This window comes from Microchirus variegatus (assembly GCF_963457635.1).
Source record: "Microchirus variegatus genome assembly, chromosome: 11".
Lineage (NCBI taxonomy): Eukaryota > Metazoa > Chordata > Actinopteri > Pleuronectiformes > Soleidae > Microchirus > Microchirus variegatus.
The window spans coordinates 29,523,485-29,534,807 of record NC_139812.1 but is presented as its reverse complement, the minus strand read 5'-3'; the positions used below and the strand labels follow the sequence as shown (position 1 = coordinate 29,534,807).

General features: G+C 41.9%; 2 protein-coding genes across 5 annotated transcripts; both read right to left on the bottom strand.

The window, feature by feature from the left end:
* Positions 1-1,028: 1,028 nt before the first annotated feature.
* Positions 1,029-5,145, bottom strand: ppp1r3ca (protein phosphatase 1, regulatory subunit 3Ca). 3 transcript variants are annotated; one of them, XM_083897718.1, is made up of 4 exons: positions 5,130-5,145; positions 4,098-4,198; positions 3,369-3,647; positions 1,029-3,129 (listed from the first exon to the last, which is right to left on the bottom strand). In XM_083897718.1, the coding sequence occupies exons 3-4, from the start codon at positions 3,380-3,382 to the stop codon at positions 2,100-2,102; spliced, it is 1,044 nt and encodes a 347-aa protein (XP_083753844.1). In that variant the 5' UTR covers positions 3,383-3,647; positions 4,098-4,198; positions 5,130-5,145; the 3' UTR covers positions 1,029-2,099. The 3 variants fall into 3 exon arrangements, with proteins under 3 accessions (XP_083753844.1, XP_083753843.1, XP_083753842.1); XM_083897717.1 differs by lacking the exon at positions 5,130-5,145 and having other exon boundaries at positions 4,088-4,198; XM_083897716.1 differs by lacking the exon at positions 5,130-5,145 and having other exon boundaries at positions 3,369-3,838.
* A 1,525-nt stretch (positions 5,146-6,670) lies between these two features.
* Positions 6,671-8,821, bottom strand: fgfbp3 (fibroblast growth factor binding protein 3). 2 transcript variants are annotated; one of them, XM_083897680.1, is made up of 3 exons: positions 8,713-8,821; positions 8,191-8,416; positions 6,671-7,803 (listed from the first exon to the last, which is right to left on the bottom strand). In XM_083897680.1, exons 2-3 carry the CDS (start codon positions 8,409-8,411, stop codon positions 7,374-7,376), a joined length of 651 nt encoding a protein of 216 aa, XP_083753806.1. In that variant the 5' UTR covers positions 8,412-8,416; positions 8,713-8,821; the 3' UTR covers positions 6,671-7,373. The 2 variants fall into 2 exon arrangements, with proteins under 2 accessions (XP_083753806.1, XP_083753807.1); XM_083897681.1 differs by having other exon boundaries at positions 8,191-8,474; positions 8,713-8,808.
* Positions 8,822-11,323: the final 2,502 nt, after the last annotated feature.

Genomic DNA, 11,323 nt, shown 5'->3' with positions numbered 1-11,323 from the left:
GAATGAGAAAAGACCATTTCAGTGACGGTGGTCACTGAATGCACTTCGTCTGAAAGACACCGTTTAGCCCACATGCATTTCTGTTTTGCCGACTGTGCTAAGAGTTTTGTCGCTTCAGTTTCCATCAATCTTAACAATCGAAAAAAACTGTAAATAGAGATAAAACGTGTGTTGAGTTTCTTTGTTAGTTTGTATGATGGTAGATTTAGATTCATGTGTTCATCACAACATGAACAGCACTAACCACTTCACATCTGAAATAAGAGTGAATATGAATATGTGCTGGAGAGGTTCAAGTTTGTGTATTTGCAGGAAATAATGTGTAGTTTGAAGGTAAAAACTGAGCTTATGATCACAAGATTACTTTCTGTTTTGGAGTTGTTCGGTTTTGTCATGTGACGTCACATGTATATGTTAATGATAAAGTGTCGCGTCTCTAAAATTATTTCACTGCAACACAAACTTTTATTGTTTATTTATTATTATTTATGTGAAGAAATGTTATATTTCAGCTCTTATAATGAAAAACCAAAAAAATAGATTGTAAGCAACCTCAAAACAAACTTAAGACTTTAAGTGTCCAGCAAACCTTATTGATGCCAAAGGTCAGAGGTCAGAGGAGAACGACCAGAGTGGAGAGTGATAACGGTGTACCTAATAAAGTGGCTAACCCAAACAGAGGCTCTGCCCACTGATGAAATATGGATATGAATAATTCATTCATGAAACTCAAATGTTTGTAAACACAGGACTTTGTGTGTGTGTGTGTGTGTGTGTGTGTGTGTGTGTGTGTGTGTGTGTGTGTGAGCGAGAGAGAGAGAGAGAGAGAGCTTAATAAGTGTACATTTATTGAGATTTTATTTTGAAAAGCAAAGCACAGGAAACTGTCAAATATTATATTTCTGTCTTCACGTTTATTATTATTATTATTATTATTATTATTATTATTATTAAAAATAACACTTACTACATATTTCTATTGTTTTAGATAGAAAATAATTTCAAACATGAGACGTTGATATTTTAGCACAAATAGAGAAATTTATTTCAGTGAAGAAAATAAATGACTGTCGCACATCAGTGACAAACACACAACTCACAGACACACACTCGTCTTCAGTGAGAAATATTTACATATATACTTATATAGATTCTTTCATTTCCACTCACACCATCGTTCCACTCAGAATTGCACTTTTTAAAAAATAATATAAACATTCATCTTTTACAAACAGTCTGAACTTGTCATGTGTCGTCACATTTGTCGTTAGCAGCAAACTCACCTCACAATTATGTGGTTTATCAGACAAACGTACAGGTTTACACACACAAAGGAAGCATGACTCAGCATGTTCATCCCAGTGTGGCATGACTCAGCTGTTTCTCCTTCAGCAGAAACGTCCATTCACTCTCGCTTGAACTTTCCCTTCAACATGAAGGACTTCATCACTTCATTCACAGACGTCACACACTGTGGTTGTATAAGGCATTGAATCACTGATGTGAGCGCCCCCTGCTGTTTGGAGCCAGCCTGCATGGACGTGTTCTTTCAATGAAAACATGGCTGCCAACAGAGACTTTACAAAAAACAAATGTTTTTAGCCACCGAGTAAAATCTGCGTCAGTTTAAGCCTATGATGTCTACGTCACATGATCAGTGACACTTTGAGATAAAGACGTGATCATGTGACGCAGATATCAGAGCCTTAAACTGACATAGATTACATCAGTCTGACTGGTTCTTAGTGAAGGGGGCGTGTCTCAGGTCAGGTGTTCGTACCCGACGCATTCACACTGAAAAAACCTGAAGTAACCCTTTAATGACACCACAAACGTTTGTCTGTGTTTGATTTTTGAAGGAACATTAATACTTTAGAACATGTGCAACTCAACTCAGCCTGTGTGTGTGTGTGTGTGTGTGTGTGTGTGTGTGTGTGTGTGGTGGGTGGGTGGGTGTGTGGGTGTGGGTGTGGGAGAGTAAAGTAGGTCAGTTACAGTTTATTCAGGGCAGAAAAAGCAAAGATTGTTTGTTTTAGTTTAGACTTTCTCTGCTGTCTCTTCACACTGAGTCACTTGTTTCTGCTTCTCTCACCATGGCGTCACCAGTACGGCACCATGGCGTCCATCTGGCCCCAGCTCTGCCAGCCCGGGAACAGTCCGTTGGACAAGCGCGGACTCCCGAACTGATCGAACTCCATCTCCAGCAGCTTCATGCCACTGTTGCTGTGCTCTGGATTCCTCTTCTGCTCAGCAGAAGCCTGGGAGGTCACATTAAGGTCCTCGCCGTTCAAGTTGACGTGCTTGATGGTGTAGTTCTTGCCGTCATTATTGTCCCAAAAGGTCTGACCCTGGACCTTGAAGCAGATGCAGAATTCAACCCGGTTCTGCGGTGGGATGTAGGACGGCAGCTCCAGCACAAAGGCGAAGGTGTCCGTGTCTTGGCAACCATACACGTTGTTCATGAAGGTGCACTCGACGTTGGTGAAGCTGGTCCACGAGTCAAAGGTGGCACGTAGCTGCACGGACTTCTGGAAGCCCATGTTCCGGACCTTGATGGTGCCGGTGAGTGAATGTTTCTGCAAGGAGCAGTTCTCCAAGCAGACCGAGTTCCAAATCAGACGGTTCCTGAAGTCCAGGTAGTCAGCTGATGGCTGTTTAAAGTCCAGCGCCAGTTTGTGAACTGTGCTGATCTTCAGCTCCATTCTAGCCACTTCGAAGTCGCTCATGTCAAACTGCAGCTCCTCCGACCCACCCCCGCGAGGTTTGCTTTGGTACGGCTCGTCGTCAAACTTGGAGAAGACGTGAATGGCGGTGAGTGACATGCCCTTAGAGTCGGCGAACACCACCTTCTTCTTGACAGATTTGTTGCTCCAGGTGACGCAGCGATCGTCTCCGTCCTGTACTGCCCTCTGCTGGCTGCTGAGACACGGCCGCAGAGGCTTGTATCGCTGCTGGTTGTGGCAGCGCATGGCCGACTGTTTGACTCGCTTGTTTACGCGCTGCAGCTCCTCGTAGGAACTGAGAAAACCTCGCAACGGTGGTGGAGAGTGGCTGATGTAGAATCTCATGGCCACATCCATCGGCATCACAGGCCCAGGCATCACTGATGGACTGAAAGACCTGAGGACGCTAAGGCAGGGACAGACAGAGACAGAGACAGAAGAAAGACAGAGACAGAGAGAGTCAAAGAGGTCAGGTCTATGATGAAAAAAAAGCAACTTCCTCTTTTGTGCTTTTAAAAAGTCCAGGTTGAAGAAACTCATCACCACGTCACAACTTTACAACATCAGATTTTAACTGCGACTCAGAATCTGTTCACATTCAAACTCTGAACAAATGTGTTTGAACTTTGACACAATGTTTCTTACCTTGTCCCACTCATGAAACAAAGAGATGAAACAGATCCACGTCAGGTTCAGAAGGTGAAGTGCCTTTTCAGCTGAGTGTGTTCATGCTGCATCACAACTCCTTCTTCTCCTCCTCCTCTCTGTGCTCCTGCTCTCTGTGCTCCTTCTTCTCCGTGCTCCTGCTCTCTGTGCTCCTCCTCTCCGTGCTCCTCCTCTCTGTGCTCCTCCTCCTCTCCCTGCTGCCTCTCACTGCTGCCTCTCTTCCTGTTCTCACTCATTTCAACTGCAACGTCCAGATCACTTTGCATATTCAGTCACATGGTTCCACAGGCGTCCAATGACAATGAAGACAAACAGAGGGCAGACCAATCAGAGCAGGTTTAACCTGGCTGCTGTCCAGCTGACAGGAGGGCGTGGCCTGCAGCAGCTTCACTGTTCACATGCTTGAAGTGAGCCCTCTGCTGGTGCTGGAGGGAACTGCAAATTCCTCACTGCAGCGCAACCAAGTTATTTTAATCCAGTGACAAAGTGATATGTTAATATGTCTGCAAGACTTTGATCAAGCACCAGCTAAACTATTTATAATCTTACACAGAATATCACATCACTGACTCTGTGACACAGTGATGTTTTTAATAATGATATCATTTTAGTAAAGTTGTATAATATATAGCCTAATATTATATAATATATAGAGTTGAACATTAACATGACTTTTCTTCATCTGGACTCAGACTCACCTGGACTCACCTGCTCTTCTTCTTATTTACAGACAGACTTGCCAGGTCCAGGTCAGAGGTCAAGCTTTCTCCCCACATGACCCCGCCTTCTACATGACTCCACCCCCCTGTCTCTCACACACACACACACACACACAGACTTTAGACTGAGAGAAGGAAACACGCTGTTTTCACATGCTCTTAAACACAAGATACACAACATGATGTTTATATGAGAGAAAGAAAACTTATTTGACTTATTTAAAAAGTCTCTGTCAGTTTAATGATATGTCTTTAAACTGACAGTATTAATGATACATATGTAATGATATATATCATATCTATGATATGTTAGCAACAACATGTTCACCTCTGCATCACTCAGTTCAAATGTCTGATTTTGATTGACCTCATAGACACAAAGTGACCACACGAGGCAGCAGAGGACCAGCAGCTCCTGTGTTTCTCTGTGGGCTTTGGTGTGGGAGAGTGAGTGATTTACTAACGTCTGTCTCACAGTGAGATAAAGACGTGATCATGTGACACAGACTTTTCCAAATCAACACCTGAACAGGTTCAGTGAGTTTGTTCATGATGGAATGAGTGAAGCTCTTAAAGCTGCAGGAGTGTTTGTCCGTCTGTGTTTGTCCATCGTCTGCAGACAAACACTCAAAACTATCAAACCTGACTGAAGGAGCACTTGTGTGTATACAGCAGCAGAGCAGAGGCGAGTGGAGACAGTTTGTCTCCGTCTGTCTCCACATTAAACAAATTTCTTCCTGGGTGCAGCACTCATTTCTTTATTTAAAAGTTACATAGTGCAGCTTTAAACTGGTGTAGATTTTGTGTGAACTTTTAAAAACGTATCATTTAACTTTGTGATGTTAACGCTCTGACCTTCACTTGTGCTATTTGTGTTCATGTTGCTAAAGTTTGACTTGTCAATATGTTCATGTTTAAAGTCCAACATTAGATTATTGCAACATGAAAATGAAACACAATGATCTTTGCACACACACACACACACACACACACACACACACACACACAGACCTTGACTCACCTTTGGCTCATTGTCTCAGGTCCTCGTCTCGTTGCAAGTTGGACCAGTTCCATTCACGTAGCAGCCACTAGATGGCCTGCAGACAAAAGGGAGGGCCAGAGTTTACTGAGCACAGTTATTGGTTGATAGTTGTCACATGACTTAGATCGGTGATTCACACACACACACACACACACACAGTCCAGCAGAGTCCAGCAGAGTCCAGCAGAGCAGATCACGGTGTACTGTCAGACATACTTGAGTAAAAATAGTCCTCGTCCTCCGACAGATGAAGGTCAGGCAGAGCTCAACCAACTGTTTCAACTATGGACATGTCCACACTTCACACACATGTCCACACTTCATACACATGTCCACATGTCCACACTTCACCCACATGTCCACTTCACACACATGTCCACTTCACACACAAGTCCACACTTCACACACATGTCCACACTTCACACACATGTCCACATGTCCACTTCACACACATGTCCACACTTCACACACATGTCCACACTTCACACACATGTCCACATGTCCACTTCACACACATGTCCACACTTCACATACATGTCCACACTTCACACACATGTGGACATGTCCACACTTCACACACACGTCCACTTCACACACACGTCCACACTTCACACACATGTCCACACTTCACACACATTTCCACACTTCACATACATGTCCACACTTCAAACACATGTCCACTTCACACACACCACATGGATTTGTTTTTTTAGGGATACAGCGCCCCCTGCTGCTGAGAATCAGCCTGGGACACAAGTTACTCTACATGTGCAAAATGTCTTCATTCAGAAAGGATTCATTTTGATTTTAATCTGACTGTATTCTGATTGTAATCTACCATTACCTCATTTTTTTTAAAGTCTTAAACACACACTGTGACTGTGAGCAGCTGTGCGATGGTGCCCACTACTGGTGTAAAAGTTTAATATTTACGTAAAAAGGGTTAGGGTTTTTTCTTTTTTCTTTTTTTTTAAATCACTCCTGACCGACACAACATTATGGTGTACTGTGTGTAGCTTGTGACATCAGAGAGGTGTGTAGGTGAAGCAGGAAGTAATGTGTTCCGTGTGTTGTTGCCGTAAAGAGCTAATCCGAGCTGAAGGAGCTAGCGGTCCTCACACGGAGAAGCGCACAGCGTCAAAACATAACGTTTAAGCCGACTACTCTTTGGCCGGCTCACGCAGCACGTCTGTTTTGTTTCTAGCTCGATCCAGTGTGTTGTTGTAGTTGTTGCGTTGCCAATTTCTGCAACAGCAGGTGAAAAAAACTACAAAGTTTGCTCGACCAAAAAGAGTGTTAATCGCGTGAAAAATTGACGCCATTAAAATGGGTTTGTGTTAACGCGTTTAACTGACAGCACATATATAAATACATATATATATATAACCTACTAAAGTATATAAACCAATAACAAACACAGGAGGAGTTAGACATTCTAATTTAATAAAAATCAATAATGACAATAAAACATAGTCAAATAATACCACTTTTAAATGTGGACTAATAAATATAGATAATTTTTTTAATTAAAGATCTCATTAGCATTTATTCTGTCACTAAAACTCGGTTACATGAAGATTACGTTGGTACTAAAGACAGATAAAATCATAATTGTAGGGACGTGATATTCTTAGATCTGCATTTAAATCACTGATGGAATCAATTGTTTTCATCCAACATGTGAATAAACCAACTCATTGCCTTGTTTTAACTTATGTGTTGATATTGAAAACCTTCTCCTCACTGATCATTATTTACTCACAATACACAATAACTCTTTATGTTATTGTACAATTAAATGTACAATAATGAATAACAATAATATAAAGAGTAATAATAATAATACATTTAAAGAGACAGTGAAACCTCTATGATGTTAATATTTACTCATGAATGGTCGGTGGTTTTCGATGACATCATCGCACAGAAACAGCACTAGTTAAAGTTAGTAACCTCAGATCATCTCGTTTGTCCGAGACACCACTGATCATGACATTATACTGCAGAGGATCACAGGTGCTGCCCTCTGCTGGTTTAAATCATACTTATCTCCAGTCCAGTTTGTTCATGCTAATGATGATGATTCATTACAAACTAAAGTTAGCTGTGGATTTGCTCATTGTGTGAATTGTTGGGTTCTTCTGCTCTCCATGATGTTGTCTATGTACAGTGCCTTGCACTTGTGTGTTATTATTTGGCGTTACACAAATAAAATTGAATAGATCACTTTGAGTTTGACTTTACATCAATCTGTGAAATTGAATTTCCCTCAAACAACTTGAGGAAGAAGGAGCAGACGGATTTCCATTTATCGTTGCAGTAACTCTCCTCTTGCTGCATGTCCTTCATGATGTCTTCCTCCTCAAACTCTGTCCTCCTCTTCTTCTTCTCCTCCTCCTCCTCGGTCTTCTTCCTCCTCCGGGTTAGGCGAGGTTTAGACGCTAAGATCCTCTGGACGTCATCGCTGCGGTGGATTAGCTTCATGTGAGCCTCGGCCGACGCCTTCTTACACCATTTGACTTTCAGGACTTTGTCTCCTTGGCAGACGTTCTGCCTCTTCTTCAGTTTACTCAGCAGCTGTTTCCAGTAGTGACTGGACTTCAGCACATAGACCTGACACAGGTCAGGTTTACCAGCATAAAGACACCAGTACCTGAAAGAGCAGAGGAAACAAGGAAACCAAGAGCTAAAGGCCAAGAAAGAGCCGTGAGTCAAAGAGCTAATGATAGTAAAGTGTGGGGTTATTTTCAGTCTTGATCTCACTGTTACACAGACTTTTCCTTGTGTAAACTGAGAGTTTGTAAACCACTCACTCTCCCACACCAAAGTCCATAGAGATTTTAAAATCACTGCTGCCTCCATCACTTAGTTACAATGACTGATATTTATTGAATTCAGCTTTTGAAAGCCTTTTTTCAGATTGACCTCAGTGACACAAAGTGACCACACGAGGCAACAGAGGACCAGCTAAAATCACAGATTTTCTCTCTGGACTTTGGCGTTGGAGAGTGAGTGGTTTCCAGTTGGTGTCTCTGCTAACCTGTGCTGAAGATTTCCTGATGTTTGAGTGCTGCAGTTCACCTGAAGCTTCACCAGAACTTCTCCTGACGTCTGCCACACACACTCATGGCCCTCCATCGTGGTCACTTCTCCAGACGCCGGCACTGAGCTCTTCCTCGCTGTCTTCAGCCGATCAGGCTGATGTTTGGCCTCAGTGAGGAGGAGGAGGAGGAGGAAGAGGCTGCAGTGAAGGACTCTCATGTTGGCTGAAGACAGACATGAGATCAGTCTTCATCAGCACTTTCTGTCTTCATTCATCCTCGACTGAATCAATTAATTTAAAGTAAATGTTTAAAGTGAAAAGCAGAAAGAAGCAAATATTCAGAGAAACAAAGATTCAGAGAAGCAAAGAGTCAGAGAAGCAAAGAGTCAGAGAAGCAAAGAGTCAGAGAAGCAAAGATTCAGAGAAGCAAAGATTCAGAGAAGTGAGGCACAATCATTTTTTTAGTCCCATTAAATCGGAAAATTCACATTTTTCAGCAGAAATGTGTTCAGTTCTTACCGCTGCAGCTCTCTGAGAAACTGTGGAGACAAACACTGTGTGTGTGTGTGTGTGTGTGTGTGTGTGTGTGTGTGTGTGTGTGTCAGTGTGAGAAACTGTGGAGACAAACACTGTGTGTGTGTGTGTGTGTGTGTGTGTGTGTGTGTGTGTGTGTGTGTGTGTGTGTGTGTGTGTGTGTGTGTGTGTGCTCTCTCACATAAAAGAGGAGAATAAAAGAAAAGGAGGAGAAGGGGAGTGGACAGGAAACAGGAAATGAAGGAGACTACAAAGAGCTTCCTCCTCCCACTGAGAGAGAGAGAGAATAGTTTTGATGGTTGCTGTAATGGTCTGATGTGACCAACAGATGGCGCCACTTGTCTTCTCTTGGTGTGAAACATTTTCATGTTGACTTTTGTGAAAAGGAGGAGGAGTCATCAACACTGTGACACTGTTTTTGAATTATGTTTAAGTTAAATGTTGTTATGTAATAATAATAATAATAATTAATATTATCATGAGTATAATAATCCCAATAACAAAGTTTATTTGTCAGAGGATTGAAGCTCAAATGCTTCACACTAAAAGGAAAATAAAATTAGAAAAAAAAACACAAGTCAAAAGGTTAAAATAAACTAAAGAAGCAGATAAAATAACACCCAGTAGTCGAGTCCAGCTGTAACCATCTCATGATGTCACATGAAGTATGACATCATAGTGACAACAGTAAAGGGTTGAGGCTTTAATTTGTATTATAAATGGATATTTTTAATCTCTAATCTAATCTTGTTTATGGTTTTAGAAGCAGTTAATCTCACATTGGCATGTTGTAAAACACTATTTTTCAGAATAAGGAACATTAAATCTGATCTGAAATTAATCGCTGGTGTGTGTGTGTGTGTGTGTGTGTGTGTGTGTGTGTGTGTGTGTGTGTGTGTGTGTGCGTGTGTATTTTGCCGTGAGCTGTGGGCGGAGTCATGTATGACGCAGGCTGGACCGCCGCCCATTATTTCTGCCTCATGGCAGATTTATCTGAAGGTTCAGTGACGAGGTGAAGAGTTGAATCACCAGGTTTGTGTGTGTGTGTGTGTGTGTGTGTGTGTGTGTGTGTGTGTGTGTGTGTGTAGCCACCTGTGTATCCTTGTTGTCGTTGTTGTGTCTGCGTATCCTTGTTGTTGTTGTGTGTGTGTATCCATGTTATTGTTGTGTGTGTGTATCCATGTTGTTGTGTGTGTGTATATTGTGTTAGGTCATACAGTGTTGAGGCTGAAGTTGATTCACTACTTAACCTCTTCTTCACGGTTGCCCCCGGGATCGAGGGCAGCGTCAGACGCAGCGACAAAAGCGTCATAAAACCATGTCTAACTTTAACAAACACAGACATGCTGCATACCCACAGAAAGGTCAGAAACTCAACTAGAAGCTCATATAAATCATTCTTATGTTCACGAAACACAGTTAAAACACCAATTGATCAAACAGCAGGAGCGGAAAAAAACCGTCACAACGCACACATTGAAAATCGGCACCGGAGCGTCAGCGTGGTTATGTAAACAAAAAAAACACTTGTCGACTGGACAGCGGAGAATCTACAGATTCTAACGGTACCATTTTTATCACTCTACGACCAAGATTCACGGATCCAGCCCCAAAATGAGAGCAAAACAACAACTGACTTTCAAGAAATACAATCAGAAATATTGTCTTACCTTTGCTGTTTAACAAAAAAGTTATTTCCACCGGAACAAAACCACTTCTAATGAAGAACTACACTTCCCAACATGCTTTGGGGACAAATCCCGGTCTGATTGATCATTACAGAGCGACATTAGATCGTTCTGATTAGAGAAGGGCGAATGTCCGCCCAAATGCATCATATGCATTTATGTACTTTTGACTCTCTAATGAAGTGATTGACGTGCATTTGGAGACCGGGGTCTGATTCTACCGGGTTAGAGGTTTAAAACGAGCTGTCAATCACCCTAATTGACCAAGGTAAACCAGAGCTATGGCGCTGTGTAACTGAAGACGCTGCAGAGTCACAGAGTTGTTATTACGCACCGCACAGGGAGCATCCATTTACGGCGAGTTATTATACTTATTATACTTTTTTTTTCAAAAAAGTTCTTTTTAGATCTGTAGTGACATGTAAATAAAATTTAATTGGTTTTTAATAATTTGGTACCTAAGAAATCTCAAATGGCACAGATGGTGCCAAACTGTGCCAAAAGTGAGGACGCCCAGACATCTCTTTACTAAAACCTCTGTAATTTCACTCTGCTTCACTTCAGCAGCATCTGACTTTGCACAGCTCATGTCCACATGTTGTTACATGACCTCCATGTGTTTTTAAGCTTCTACTGCATATTTTAAAGGTGATATTTGCTTTAAAATGCAATGTTTTTTTAGGCGAGAGAAAAAAATCCTTCAGTTATGCTGTGTTTCATGTACATTTACTCTGACACAGTGGCATCTACAGTGAACCTTACACCTCTGGTGGAATCTCACAAGTGTTATCTTCATTTTGATACCAAGATAATCCACATAGAGCTTTTATCTGCAGATATTTGCTCTATTTAGTTTGGACATGTCATTTTAGAGCAGGGACTCCACAAAGAGGGTCAGGGAAGAAGTG

Coding starts and splice junctions, on each gene's coding strand:
- fgfbp3 (XM_083897680.1), bottom strand. CDS start 8,411: ATGAGAGTCCTTCACTGCAGCCTCTTCCTCCTCCTCCTCCTCCTCACT. Junction 7,804..8,190: donor TCAGGAAATCTTCAGCACAG/GTTAGCAGAGAC, acceptor CTGCTCTTTCAG/GTACTGGTGTCTTTATGCTG.